The 15637-nt window shown below is 44.9% G+C and overlaps 1 protein-coding gene across 1 annotated transcript in view; it reads right to left on the bottom strand.

The window, feature by feature from the left end:
* Nucleotides 1-2984: 2984 nt before the first annotated feature.
* The window catches only part of LOC139371020 (transport and golgi organization 6 homolog (Drosophila)), a 32304-nt gene continuing 19651 nt past the window's right edge, over nt 2985-15637 (bottom strand). Inside the window, exon 18 of the mRNA XM_071111049.1 lies at nt 2985-3707. Within this exon, the coding sequence (XP_070967150.1) occupies nt 3531-3707 (177 nt within the window). The 3' untranslated portion in view covers nt 2985-3530. The remainder of the gene's footprint in view (nt 3708-15637) is intronic.

Here is a 15637-nt window from a genome sequence, read left to right as displayed (position 1 = left end):
CCCTCTCCTCTATCTACCTGGACAGTCTCAGGGCATGAAGGCCCTCAGATCCCAGTCTCACCCAACAGCTGAGAGTGTTAGGCAGAGATAAGTGTACAAGAGGATAGCAGATGACCTGATCCCATCCCTGATCCTGGTTGGATCTCAACCATCCGGTCTTGAGTCCATGTCTGCTCGGTGGTCTCTCCCATGGGCAAGCGGTCGGGTCACAATGTGGTAGAGGTTGGAGGTCTGATACTGGGTCTCCGTAGCCTCCTGCTTGCCTGTCCTTCAGTCGCCCTCTCTGTTTCGATCTCGCTTCCCTGCTGCAGTGGAAGCTCCACTCTGCATCCCTTTGCAGCACAGCCCAAATCCCTGCTCCACTCTCCTCTGTCACACTGTCCCGGCTCGGTACATAGCTGCCCAGACTGATGCTGATTTTCCTCCTCTCACCTTCAAGACCCCTCTACCCTCTCACTAGCTCCCCCTCCCTGTCCTAGCTCACTGCAGTGTAGCCAGCCTCCAACAAGACTCAGGACTGTTCAGGCAGACCCCCTCTCCCCTCCTCCACACTGCCTGGCTCAAAGCATCCTTTATGGGCTTATTTATTTACCCACCCCTCCTCTCCTGCGCCGGTGCTGCCGACAGCCTGCAGGTCTGATACAGGCTGATAGACTGAGGGAGAGAAACTGCAGAAAGCTCTGACACACACACTCAGTACATCCTGTAATCACATACACTACTCAAGTCATACCCTGAACACCAAGTTACCAATTATCTTATAACACATACTGTATTCAACTGTGTCTGGTCCCACTTACTCTCTCACCCCATCTCCTGCTCAGAGGGCGTGGCAGTACTGTAATTAGTGTAAGAGCCATTTCATGGAGAGCAATGGCATGGGGCCTGTGGGGTGGTACGCCACTTGGCTGGCTGTGTTTCAGGGTTACTGTCCTGCGGTGAGCTGAGGTGAATCAGAGCATAGCATCACACTATCAGAGCATCCCATTCACTGTGAGGATGTCCTTGGCAGTCAAGCTGAGGAGACAAACCCTGGCAGGCTGGCACACACATCATTTCTGCATTTCTATGTCCGGCTGCACTAGTATGACTTACCTGAACCTCATGTTGCTTGAAAAGGTAAACTCAGCAAAAAAAGAAGCGTCCCTTTTTCAGGACCCTGTCTTTCAAAGATAATTCGTAAAAATCCGTAAAGATCACAGATCTTCATTGTAATGGATTTAAACACTGTTTCCCATGCTTGTTCAATGAACCATAAACAATTAATGAACATGCACCCTTGGAACAGTCGTTAAGACACTAACAGCTTATAGACGGTAGACAATTAAGGTCACCGTTATGAAAAGTTAGGACACTACAGAGGCCTTTCTGCTTACTCTGAAAAACTCCAAAAGAAAGATGCCCAGGGCCCCTGCTCATCTGCATGAACGTGCCTTAGGCATGCTGCAAGGAAGCATGAGGACTGCAGATGTGGCCAGGGCAATAAATTGCAATGTCTGTAATGTGAGACACCAAAGACAGCGCTACAGAGACAGGACGGACAGCTGATCGTCCTCGCAGTGGCAGACCACGTGTAACAACACCTGCACAGGATCAGTACATCCGAACATCACACCTGCGGGACAGGTACAGGATGGCAACAACAACTGCCCGAGTTACACCAGGAACGCACAATCCCTCCATCAGTGCTGACTGTCCGCAATAGACTGAGAGAAGCTTGACTGAGGGCTTGTAGGCCTGTTGTAAGGCAGGTCCTCACCAGACATCAAAGGTAACAACGTCGCCTATGGGCACAAACCCACCGTCACTGGACCAGACAGGACTGGCAAAAAGTGCTCTTCACTGACGAGTTGCGGTTTCGTCTCATTTCGTCGGATTCGCGTTTGTCGTCGAAGGAATGAGCGTTACTCTGGAGCGGGATCGATTTGGAGGTGGAGGGTCCGTCATGGTCTGGGGCGGTGTCTCACAGCATCATCGGACTGAGCTTGTTGTCATTGCAGGCAATCTCAATGTTGTGCGTTACAGGGAAGACATCCTCCTCCCTCATGTGGTACCCTTCCTGCAGGCTCATCCTGACATGACCCTCCAGCATGACAATGCCACCAGCCATACTGCTCGTTCTGTGCACGATTTCCTGCAAGACAGGAATGTCACTGTTCTGCCATGGCCAGCGAAGAGCCCGGATTTCAATTTCATTGAGCACCTCTGGGACCTGTTGGATCGGAGGGTGAGGGCTAGGGCCATTCCCCCCAGAAATGTCAGGGAACTTGCCTTGGTGGAAGAGTGGGATAACATCCCACAGCAAGAATTGGCAAATCTGGTGCAGTCCAAGAGGAGGAGATGCACTGCAGTACTTAATGCAGCTGGTGGCCACACCATACACTGACTGTTCATTTTGATTTTGACCCACCCTTGTTCAGTGACAGATTATTCCATTTGTTAGTCACATGTCTGTGGAACTTGTTCAGTTTATGTCTCAGTTGTTGAATCTTATGTTCATACAAATATTTACACAAATTTGCTGAAAATAAACACAAATTCATTACAGTATTAATGTAACATCTCTATCTCCATAGAGACTGATACGCTATTTGATTAAGTGCCTCACGACATAACCATAACTGTATACATGAACTTTGATCTAAATAAAGATGTAAAAACATATCGTCATGGCATGTTTAGATCGAAAGTATTTTCAGTACAGTCCTCAATTCTATACACATATAATGGCAAGGATCACATAACTAGCCAACTGCTTACAAGAATTGACCTTGTTTATGGTTATGAATACGGGACTACAGTGCAAGCAGGGTAAGCTCATTGCTGGAAGCTAAAAGTGCTGTGCTGGTGAATTCATGGTTAGTCCCTAGTGGCTCGGAGTCCCTGCTCCTGAGCTACTTTCAGCTCCACTGGGCCATCTGCCTAGAACACAAACTACAACAGCCTGAGGTCACCGTAAAGAACAACGCTCAAACAAAAGAACATGCACTTGTTCATACAAAAGGAAACTCATTTCCCTTTATTTTATTTCACTGTAATGGGATTTTATTCAGAGGCACACACACATTATCAGCTGATCATCATCATCACCTCTAATGTTTACCTCTAAGATTATACGATTCATAGGCACATACAGGTGTGGTTTCCAGGTGTGGTTTCCAGAGAGGGAAAGTTTGGTGCCTCTGCAGAAGGCCTAGATCTGTCATTGTGATAAAATACCCTTCATTCACTATGGTCACAATGATAGCATGACAGACTGGCTTGGGGGAACTCCATGTACTGCAAACACTGAGAAAATGACCAAGAGAGGTAACTCTCGTGTTTGTTGAGAAAGTCATGTTGTACACACAGTTCAGCTATCATTCAATGCCTGCCTTTTCACCTTCAGCGGGAACTTGGACAAAAAGGTGGAATGTTGTGCCCAGTCTGAAACTATCCCCTAGTTCCTACTCCTGGATACTCCTAAAAAGTTATCGTAACACTGGTTAGTTGGTGTGTGTGCTGTTCTGTGTGCTCATGTTCCTAAAATCTCATGGCAAAACCACTATCTTCTTCTCCAGCTTCTGTACAGGGAAGATGAACCTCCTCATGACATCGTCAAGGTCCTCCAGAGCCAGCTGAGCATGGAGCACTGTGACATCATCAGTGTCTGAGCGCACCACCCACTTCAATGCCCGGTACAGGTCCAGCAGAACATCACTCAGGACCTGGGAGATTAAGAGAGACAAGAAAAGGTGAGAGAAAAATATGGAGGGAGAGAGATTAGAGGGATGTATACAGAACTGAATAAGAGAGTGATCTCACAGAGCCATAATGAGTGTGGTGTAGGTAGGTGATCAGTGTTCCTGGGAGCACAAGGTAGACACAGGTCTTCAGCCATCAGCTGTTTCTTCTCAATCACCAGGTTTGAGTCATCAGGTTTAAGGTCATGTCTGGTCTACCTAACTGATATTTTCACATGGACTCAGTGTTATTGCCACCACAACAGCTGCACACACAGCTACATCAATTAACCAAATGACAGGACTGAGAAAGGCCTGAGAAACTTAACCAAGGGAAAAGTGTGTTGTGAAGACCAGTTACAGATTTGAAAAGTCATACGACCAAAAGACAGCAAATGTAGCGATTGGACCATTCTAGCTGTTTCGGCTAATACAAAATTCTTCAGACTTCCAAAAGGAGTGGACAACGTGGTTTGGAGCTATGCTACGCGGGACTAGATATTGGCCTATACGAAGGAATCAAATGGTCAGTAATGCAAAGGTCGGACAAGCAGCCTAGATAGAATGGAGAGTGAATAACCCTATAAAACAAGGGGGTAAAGTTAACAGGTTCTTTGTCCAGACTGTACTGACCCTTAGCAACACATCAGTGTCCAGTCCTGAAGTTAGAGAGTTAGCTGTTCTTTGTATTCAGCGTTTGATTCTCTGGTTGGACAGAGAGTATGTCATACAAGATGAGCATGGACTTTCCCCAGATAACATGGTTGTTACAATGCAAGTCCAAAACAGGATGCTTTTACTAAGTCTCCTTCCTGTTCTTGGTGAGAATCTGCCAACAGTCTGTAATCACACTGTGGAGCATGGTGACACAAGATTAGAGGACCAATTGTTTCAAAGAACAGGCTCTGAACCGATTCTACTGTTGAACACACCTAATGTTTTCACACTTCTACTAGTGTTTTCAGTATGCCGGCCAGTGTAGAGCACCAGAGGTGATAATATGGACATTGTTTTCTTCCTCCACAGAAAGGGTTCCTCTACTAGCCTATATTGTTTTCAGGAATGCCCATATTTGGTGTACACATTCTGAGGCCCTGGCTACACAGGGATGTTGTCTACATGACATCCCTGAACTTTTGGCCTTTTGGGTCTACTGATACAATGAAACTAAGTTTACACACACAAACATTTTCACACACGGTTAGCAGAGAACCAACTATTGAGAGATCAAAAGAACCAGTATTGCCTGTAACCCCTTGAGTCTTTTGCCCAACGTTTTTGTGTACAGTCCCTCCTTCAATCAATTTAAGATATGGGACTCTCAAAATTCAGAAAGTGTCACAGCATTAAGGCACAATTTGAAGACTTTCCCAGACAACTCATCAACAGTGGCCAGTCCCATCACACATTGTGGAAAATCCCTGGCTATTATCATCTATCAGTTCTGTATTAGTGTGGCCTCGCCATTAGAGCCTGACCAATATATCGGTTCGCTGATATTATCAAACAATATTGGCTTGTTAACAATCTCGGAGGATATTACCACAGATAACCAAAATTCAATAGATAGGATGGGGAAAAAAAGGGAATCTCATGATTATCTGAACACTTGTGGCCATTCTCATAATGTGTCAATATTGTCACAATGTAAGAAATCAACATTTGAAGCATATTTCTTTGACAATTGCTCTTTTGGATGGCAATTTTGAGAAGCCTGTGTGGACAAATTTTACTTATTAATTTTCCCGCTGTAAAACAGCAGATATCGGTATCTGTAAGTTTTAACCCCCAAAAAACAGCAGAATCAGTCCAAAACTCCCATATCAGTCGGGCTCTGTTCTCCATAAGCAGACGGTTAACTCAGTTTAAACAATCAGGTTAGGGGGGGTGGAGGGGCATCTACCAATGGAAACCAATGTGAGTCACAGTGGCACAGACTGGCACCAAGGTAACATACCTACCACATCAAACACACACCTCCTGAGTGTGGAACCAAGATGGCCACAGTGCAATGAAATCAGTTATTGTGGAAGCAAACCTACTATACCTGATTCACATGCTCTAGGGTCACAGAGTGCAGCACACACCAAAATACTAACTAAAAATATCCTGCCTGGGCAGTAACTCCATATTTATAACCGTGCATGACATAATAACAGTTGAATTCAGGGAGCTGTACTGTGGAACACTGGTACTTGCTGTAAACTGTGGTGTGTGTATTGAAGGTTGTGTGAGTGAGAGAATCATGATGTCTACAGAAAGGTATTCAGGGATAAACTATAAAAGGTGGCTTTCAGACTGGTGTTCCAAATAAGGGAAGAGGAAAAGACAGAACCACTGTTTTCTTTAACTGCTTTCACATAGGAGTTACGGTATTTTGCTTGTAAAAAAAGAAGGGCAATGTTTCTTTCTCCCCCTTAAAACAGGCCCTACTTTTATCACATTCTTGACTGCATACACTTTTTATACCTCTCGTGTGCATGCCGGGGTTGAGTGGTAGTAGTGGTGTGCAGATGTGGGAGGGTGTCTATTTCAAAAAATTCATTTAGAATATACACTACCATTCAAAAGTTTGGGGTCACTTTGAAATGTCCTTGTTTGACAGAAAAACATTTTTTTTGTCCATTAAAATATCAAATTGATCAGAAATACAGTGTAGACATTATTAATGTTATAAATGACTATTGTAGCTGGAAACTGCTATTTTTTTTAAATGGAATATCTACATAGGCCCATTATCAATAACTATCACTCCTGTGTTCCAATGGTACGTTGTGTTAGCTAATCCAAGATGATCATTTTAAAAGTCTAATTGATCGTTAGAAAACCTTTTTGCAATTATGTTAGCACATCTGAAATCTGTTGTCCTGATTAAAGAAGCAATAAAAGTGGCCTTCTTTAGACTAGTTGAGTATCTGGAGCATCAGCATTTCTGGGTTCGATTACAGGCTCAAAATGGCCAGAAACCAAAAACTTAATTCCGAAACTCATCAGTCTATTTTTGTTCAGAGAAATGAAGGCTATTCCATGCGAGAAATTGCCAAGTAACTGAAGATCTCGTACAACGCTGTGTACTACTCCCTAAAAAGAACAGCGCAAACTGTCACTAACCAGAATAGAAAGAGGAGTGGGAGGCCCCGGTGCACAACTGAGCAAGAGGACAAGGACATGAGAGTGTCTAGTTTGAGAAACAGATGCCTCACAAATCCTCAACTGGCAGCTTCATTAAATAGTACCCGCAAAATACCAGTCTCAACCTGAACAGTGAAGAGGTGACTCTGGGATGCTGGAGCCAGAAACCGATGAACCAAATAGCCTATACAGACGGAGATTCAGTGAAACAAAATCACATTGATTGATTATCAGACAAGTCAGTGAGTGAAGTCACAGGGTTTTGGTTGGGAGTAGGCCTAGGCTACTTACTAAGCGACCGCGAGAAGAGCAAAGTAATAAACTTGTTAAACTACATATCATAGCAAAATGTTCTAATACATTAAACAAGATGATCATGGCCAGCATTCACCTCAACTTACCATTTCCCATCCCAATATCCCAATTGTAGCCTAACTAATATTCAAACTGAGATTTTTCAAAGTCACCGACCTAGCCATCGCTGATCCTCTTTTCATTTTCCTTTGGTTTTGTCTTCCATCACACCTGGTTCCAATCCCATCAATTACATGTTGTGTATTTAACCCTCTGTTCCCCCTCATGTCCTTGTCTGTGATTGTTTATTGTAAGTGCTTGTGCACGTCTGTCCTGGTGTGCGTTGGGTTATGTACCAATTTATTTGATTATATTTTCCGGTGGGTTTCGTTAATAAACTGCGCTGTTGGAAAAACAGTTATTTCTCTCCTGCGTCTGACTTCTCTGCTGCCAGTTCGCATCCCTTACAGAATCACAGACCCAAACTATGGAGTCAGCAGGAGCAGGTACGCCGGGTATAGGGGTGGAGGAGCGTGTCCAGGAGCATGCAATGCTTCACCATCTTGGCACCGCCATGGACCGCGTTGTCCGGACAATGAACCGCTGGGAGAGACAGGGAGTTTTTCCAGCGCCTCCACCAGCACTACCGGGGTCTCCCCCAAGAGACCCTCTTCCGCTTGGTCCCAGTCGGATTAATCTGTCCTTGCCCCAGGAGTACAACGGGAAGGCTGCAAACTGCCAGGGGTTCCTGCTACAATTAGACCTATACCTGGCCACCGTCCACCCGGCTCCATCGGGCCGTGAGAGGGTGTCCGCCCTCGTCTTGTGCCTCACCGGGAAAGCCCTGGAGTGGACCAACGCCATGTGGAGAGAGGGAGTTGCGGCGTTGGACCAGTTTGAGGAGTTCACCCGCCGTTTCCAGGCAGTCTTCGACCACCCGCCCGAGGGTAGAGCGGCAGGTGAACGCCTCTTCCATCTGAGGCAGGATATGAGGAGCGCCCAGGAGTTCGCCCTGGAGTTTAGGACCCTGGCTCCCGGCGCGGGATGGAACAACAGGGCCGTGATCGACCAATACCGCTGCAGTCTGCGCAAGGACATCCATCAGGAGTTGGCCTGCAGTGACACCACCCTCACATTCGACCAGCTGGTAGACCTGTCCATCCGGCTGGACAACCTGCAGGCTACCCGCGGACGTTCAGATCGGGGTCTGGTGGTTCCATCCTCTAGGAAACCCTCTCCGATACTCATGGAGCTGGGAGGGGCGGTGCGCAAGGAGACCGGAGGGGGTTCCAGCTCATGCACCATCTGTGGCCGCAGAGGTCACACTGCCGGTCGGTGCTGGGTTGGTTCCTCTGGGGATCGTGGCAGCAGGCAGGGTGCTCGAGCGTCACCCCAGGTGAGCCGGCACCATTTTCACCCAGAGCCCTCTGTTGCACATATGTTTGTGTTTGTCACTTTCCCTGAGTTTCCCCCGCATTCCCAGCATAAGGCGCTCGTCTATTCAGGCGCGGCTGGGAATTTTATTGATAGAGCATTAGCCCATAGTTTAGGGATCCCCATTGTTCCCGTGGATGTGCCCTTCCCCGTTCACGCCTTAGATAGTCGACCATTAGGGTCAGGGTTGATTAGGGAGGTCACTGCTCCTTTGGGCATGGTGACACCTCCTTTGGGGGTCACACAGAGAGAATTAGTCTCTTATTTATTGACTCTCCTGCATTACCCGTGGTACTGGGCCTACCCTGGTTAGCTTGTCATAACTCCACTGTTTCTTGGCCACAGAGGGCTCTCACGGGGTGGTCGCGAGAGTGCTCAGGTAGGTGTTTAGGGGCCCGCTCCCGTCCAGTGTCCCGCTGGGTGTCTGTTCGTGGCCGGTTCATCTATTGGGCCCACACGTCACCCTCCTCTGGTCATCCTGGGATTGGTCGGACAGTGCGCTGTTTGAGCGGGAGGTGCTGGCGGCCTACCTTGGCTAAGGACATGAGGGTTTATGTTTCCTCCTGCTTGGTGTGGGCACAGTGTAAGGCTCCTAGGCACCTGCCCAGAGGTAAGCTACACCCCTTACCCGTTCCGCAGCGGCCTTGATCGCACCTGTCTGTGGATTTTCTGACTGATCTTCCACTCTCACAGGATAACACCGCGAACCTGGTCATTGTGGATCGTTTCTCTAAGTTCTGTCAACTCCTCTTTCTGCCCGGTATCCCTACGGCCCTACAGACTGCGGAGGCCTTGTTTACACACGTCTTCCTGCACTGCCTGAGGATATAGTGTCTGATCGGGGTTCCCAGTTCACGTCTAGGGGCTGGAAGGCATTCATGGAACGTCTGGGGGTCTCGATCAGCCTTACTTCAGGGCTTCACCCCCAGAGTAATGGGCAGGTGGCGAGAGTTAACATGGATGTGGGCAGGTTTCTGCGGTCCTATTGCCAGGACCGGCCGGGGGAGTGGGCGGCGTTTGTGCCCTGGGCCGAGATGGCACAGAACTTGCTCCGCCATTACTCCACTAACCAGGGTACCAGCTGGTTCTGGCGCCTTGGCATCAGGGTCAGACCAAGGTTCCTGCGGTGGACGACTGGTTCAGGCGCGCGGAGGAGACATGGGAAGCCGTCCGTGACACGCCAAAAGAGGAATGCAGATCGCCACCGCAGCCGTCTATCGTCCATATGTATATAGTCTTAATTAATTCCTACTTAGATTTATGTGTATTGGGTATATGTTGTGTAATTTGTTAGATATTACTGCACTGTCGAAGCTAGAAGCACAAGCATTGCTACACCCGCAATAACATCTGCTAATCACGAGTATGTGACCAATACAATTTGATTTGATTTGAAGCGGGTATGTTATTGCTTCAAATGTTATACAAGGATTGAAATGCTTTGGGAGTTTCAGTAAGCAACAATTTGATACAAGCCTTCAATTGCATTAGCCTACTGATTGGACTGATCATGTTAACATCATATTTTCAAAATCTTAGATAGCAAGCAGTCATCATCATGAATCAAATTTGCCCACAGGGACCGCCACACCACCTTCCTGTTCAAGTGAGCACAGCACAAGGTGAGTCCAAAAATGTATTGTATGCTGCTGCATAAATGATGTAATATGCCAGGGAGATATGTATACTGTAGTTAAGAAAGTAAGACTAAATGTTAGTAGCCTGTGTGCCTCACACTAATAATTTGGTCCCTTTCCCCCTCATAACTTAGCCTACTGTTCTGACTTGGTGGTGCACATATAGCCTGCTTTATAGAAATGTAATCATTGAATATTGTAAGAGCTTCCACTGTCTGATTATATGCCCCCTTTATTTCTGACTTGTGTGCAGGGAGAACACTAAGAACGGTCCATGTTATGAATTCTGTCACTGTATGTTTCAAAAGTGCTGAACAAAGTTATATTGACTACGTCCATCCAAGCTCGCTAATTAATGTTTTAATCTAAATTACGGATGGCCTCTTATTCGCTCATCGCCCCCTTATGCCATAGTTTGTACATCTCAATTGTCAGTAGAAACCACATTTGTTTAAGTAAATCAGCCATATCAGCTGATTATTTTAAAAGGCAGTAAATGAGGCAGAATGAACTGTTTCGCTGCCAGACAAGGCTCTGCTGAAAGCCAGGTGTAGTGGTGGTAAGGATTCACTCCATGGTGCTGAAAATAAAGCTCTGCTGTTGGAACAGCTTTATGTAGGTCCTAACAGTTGTGGGCACCGTTTATCACCGTTATAGTGCAAATAATGTATTGTTCAGTGTTGTGTTGTGGCTCTGCTGGCATGCGTCAACAATTTTGGTGGGAAATTTGCCCCCACCAAGATTTACATGCTAAAATCACCACTGACTGGGATATTTGTTTCTCCATTCCAGCTGGCTCCAGGATTGCACATGTAGCCTAAACACAGTGATGTTCACCAAGACACACAGAGGTCTGCGCGGGACTGAGTTCTTCCTCCAGCTCCCACCCACAGCTTTTCATACCGCTCCTGCCTGTTCTCGCTTGGCTTTCTGTCCAACTCCCACCCGCTCCTGCAAGAACTAGTCCTGCAATGTTATTTAGGTGTATGTGACGCAGCTCCCAATCATTTTGTACCCTCTAGGCAATTTCAAAATGCTAAAAAATAACCAAAGAAATAGGTTACATTCAGTGGCGGTCGGTGCAGTTTAAGATGAGGGAGGACAATTATTTTTTTAATGAGCATGGCCTTATTTCTATTACAGCGTATTGGATGACAAAGGAGCTGATCGTGGACTGCAGGAAAAGGAGTGCCGAACAGGCCCCCATTAACATCGACAGGGCTCTTGTGCAGCGGGCCGAGAGTTTCAAGTTCCTTGGTGTCCACATCAACAAACTATCATGGTCCAAACACACATTTGGACCATGGTTGGTCTACACCTGTTGTATTCGGCGCATGTGACCAATGACATTTGATTTGTCATTCATATTCCATTCACCCAATTCAATGTTGCGTTGATAGGTTTAGGCTACTACATGATAAAAAAAAAAAATCCCTACACCCATCACCCTAGCCTATGAATGAAAGTTTACAACGTAGGTGTACAGGTTGAAAGAAATTTGAGTAATCAAGGTGACAGACATTGACAAATACTGCCTGCACACTCTTGCCTGCATCTAGCTGATCTAGTGTGTAATCATTAGTCCAACAGTTTGAAACGAGAGTTACTATTGGACAAATTCAGGTATGTTTATCCCTGTTCCCTTTGCTTACGTTAAAGAAACGTTTTTCAACAGAATCAGCAGAATTAATACATGTAAACACAGTTCACTTTCATAGCAGCCAAATACAAACAGCATGATTCCTTCTCAAATCTACACGTTCTTTTCCTCTCACCCTTTCACTTCGCTTGTGGACTTCACACATCAGCTGTCTGACCAGGCGAAAAAAACTTCTGCTAACCGCTACACACAGCTTACATTGTCACGATATTAATGTCATTGTCAACATAGCTAATTGAACTAACAGTGTTAGTAAACCAGCTACAATCATGCAGTACAGTCAGCAGCAAACAGTTTGGCAGTTACACCAGCAGGCCCCTGTGGCAATACATTTATAAAACCAAAAGCTAACCTTGATGAGTTCCAGTGTTGGATAGCCATAGCCAGCTAGCTCTCATCCCTCTCTGTTTAAGCCAGGTGTTTGAATAGGCTAAACTAGCTAGCTGCATTCACTAGCTAAGTAAGTGAAAGTAAACACCACGCTCAAACAGAGAGGGATGCTATGTTAGCTAGCTGGCTATCCCTCTCTCCCACTTTCGCTTCTCCTTCATTTTGAAGAGATTAATTTGTTCAAAACTGTTCAACTATTGTCTGTAGCTTATACTTTCAGTACTAGATTCATTCTCTGACCCTTTGATTGGGTGGACAACATGTCAGTTCATGCTGCAAGAGCTCTGATAGGTTGGAGGACAATCTCATAATTACTGTGTAAGTCTATGGAAGAGGATGAGAACCACGAGCCTCCTAGGTTTTTGTATTGAAGTCAATGTACACAGAGGAGGACGGAAACTAGCTATCATCCGGTTTCACCATGGTGCTACCCTACAGAGTGCTGTTGAGGCTACTGTAGACCATCATTGCAAAACAGTGTGTTTTAATCAATTATTTGGTGACATGAGAATATATTTACTATAGTTTTATCAAAAAAAAGGTACATTTTTTAATGATTCACTATTTTTATTTAGATGAAATTCCTCCTCTGAGGAGCCTCCACTGGTTACATTACCAGAGATTCTCACATGGCCCATTACTGGGCTATATCTACAGCAATGGGATGTAGGGGTGTTGAAAAATCTGAATTAATCAAATATATATTAATAGAAAAACATATATGGAGACTTTTTTCTCTCACAAAAGTAGTGCACTGGGCCTTTACTAGTCCTGTATTAGCAGACCGATATAGTCATCTGTAGCGAGGGCAAACATCTTGCTGCGGCTATGGCTATATCAGCCAGTAGGCTAGACATCGTTTGAAGAGATCAGAGTTTAACTTTCTCTTGAGCTACATTATGCATATAGCCTACCTTTTAGGAGTGGGATGATTTTCAGACAGACAAATATGAGTGAGCAATATTTATTTTTAGGCAACGTAGTAAACTATAGCCTAATCATATTTAGGAAGTAGATTCCCTTGGAAAGATACCTGCCTATTGCTTCTCTTCCCATGAATACTCCATTTAATTGTGGCCACACGCACACCTGATCTCACGCGCTCAATTTAGGAGCGTAGAGGTTCGGCTACTGAACTTGAAGCAGCCTGGATGATAAAAGCAGACACTAACCTTTTCTTGAGCTACACATTGCATATAGGGTAAGGGTACCTATTAAGTCCCCCAAAATCTAAGTTTACACATTTCTAACATATGGTGGTGCATTCGAAAGTATTCAGACTCCTTGACTTTTTCCCACCGTTACATTACAGCCTTACTCAAATTTTTTTGTTGTTTTTCCTCATCAGTCTACACACAATACACCCAGAATGTATTAAAAACTGAAATATCACATTTACAAGTACTATCAAAGAAAGAACAAAAACAACTCTACTTTCCTGGACTGAGAACCAACAGAGGGAGACGTGGAAATCCTTCTAATATAAAATGCATCTCCCCTAAAGTTGTTAGAATAAACTGATCATTGCTATTCATCCTGACAGTCCACAGAGATCAATGTGGACTTTTGTTCTTGCAAACCAGTACACACCTGATTCAACTAATCATTGACTTCAATTAGTTGAATCAGGTGTGTTACTGATTGGTTAGAACACAAATCTTCCTCCCTACTGTGTATTAAAAAAGGTACAGGTGGTGGACCCAAAAACAGAATCACCTGGATGAATGAAAGACAACAATATGACAATTCCCCCACCCAAAAGTGCATGAGCAGTCTTCAAATTGTCATCTTCCTGTCCCTCATTTGTTTGCATTTTTGTCACCTCTTGTAGGTCTTCTATCCTTCAACCCTGATCTTGTTCTTCTCTCTCTCTGCATCAAGGACTACCTGTCCACTCCAAAAGTCTTGGAGAGAGTACAGAGGTTTCTATCTTGGTAAAGGCACCATAGCTAGATGCATAATATGCATACCTGTAGTTTTTGTGTGTTTTAACCAACAAATCGGAGAAAAAAAAGAACTTTTTTTGGTAATTGAATATGAGGGATATCAACACACTATCCCCATGTGTTTCAATATAAACCAGGCTTAATAGGAGCATACTGGGCCTAATAGGTGCATACTGGGCCTAATAGGAGCATACTGGGCCTAATAGGAGCATACTGGGCCTAATAGGAGCATACTGGGCCTAATAGGAGCATACTGGGTCTAAAAGGAGCATACTGGGCTTAATTGGAACAAACAGTGATTTATGGTGAAAAAGACAGAAGAGCAAAGTCTACTCATAAAATATTTGGAAACGAATGCACAGGGCTATAAATATACACTATAGACTACAATATTATGTAAAAATAGTATTGATCATATTGAACAATATTTCTTTGTCATTTACACTCTGTATAGAGGGAGTGCTTTTGTGCTACTGTACCCTTTAAGTCCAACTAAATGTCAATGGCATCTACAGTGGGGCAAAAAAGTATTTAGTCAGCCACCAACTGTGCAAGTTCTCCCACTTAAAAAGATGAGGCCTGTAATTTTCATCGTAGGTACACTTAAAAAATGATAGACAAAATGAGAAAATAAATCCAGAAAATCACATTGTAGGATTTTTTATGAATTTATTTGCAAATTATGGTGGAAAATAAGTATTTAGTCATCTACAAACAAGCAAGTTTTCTGGCTCTCACAGACCTGTAACTTCTTCTTTAAGAGGCTCCTCTGTCCTCCACTCGTTACCTGTATTAATGGCACCTGTTTCAACTTGTTATCAGTATAAAAGACACCTGTCCACAACCTCAAACAGTCACACTCCAAACTCCACTATGGCCAAGACCAAAGAGCTGTCAAAGGACACCAGAAACAAAATTGTAGACCTGCACCAGGCTGGGAAGACTGAATCTGCAATAGGTAAGCAGCTTGGTTTGAAGAAATCAACTGTGGGAGCAATTATTAGGAAATGGAAGACATACAAGACCACTGATAATCTCCCACGATCTGGGGCTCCACGCAAGATCTCACCCCGTGGGGTCAAAATGATCACAAGAACGATGAGCAAAAATCCCAGAACCACACGGGGGGACCTAGTGAATGACCTGCAGAGGGACCAAAGTAACAAAGCCTACCATCATCTGCTGGGACCAAAGTAACAAAGCCTACCATCAGTAACACACTACGCCGCCAGGGACTGAAATCCTGAAGTGCCAGACGTGTCCCCCTGCTTAAGCCAGTACATGTCCAGGCCCATCTGAAGTTTGCTAGAGAGCATTTGGATGACCCAGAAGAAGATTGGGAGAATGTCATATGGTCAGATGAAACCAAAATATAACTTTTTGGTAAAAACTCAACTCGTCGTGTTTGGAGGACAAAGAATG

Source organism: Oncorhynchus clarkii, chromosome 2 (genome assembly GCF_045791955.1).
Source record: "Oncorhynchus clarkii lewisi isolate Uvic-CL-2024 chromosome 2, UVic_Ocla_1.0, whole genome shotgun sequence".
NCBI lineage: Eukaryota > Metazoa > Chordata > Actinopteri > Salmoniformes > Salmonidae > Oncorhynchus > Oncorhynchus clarkii.
Note: the sequence above shows the minus strand (reverse complement) of the source record. Positions and strands in the feature narration are given on the sequence as shown.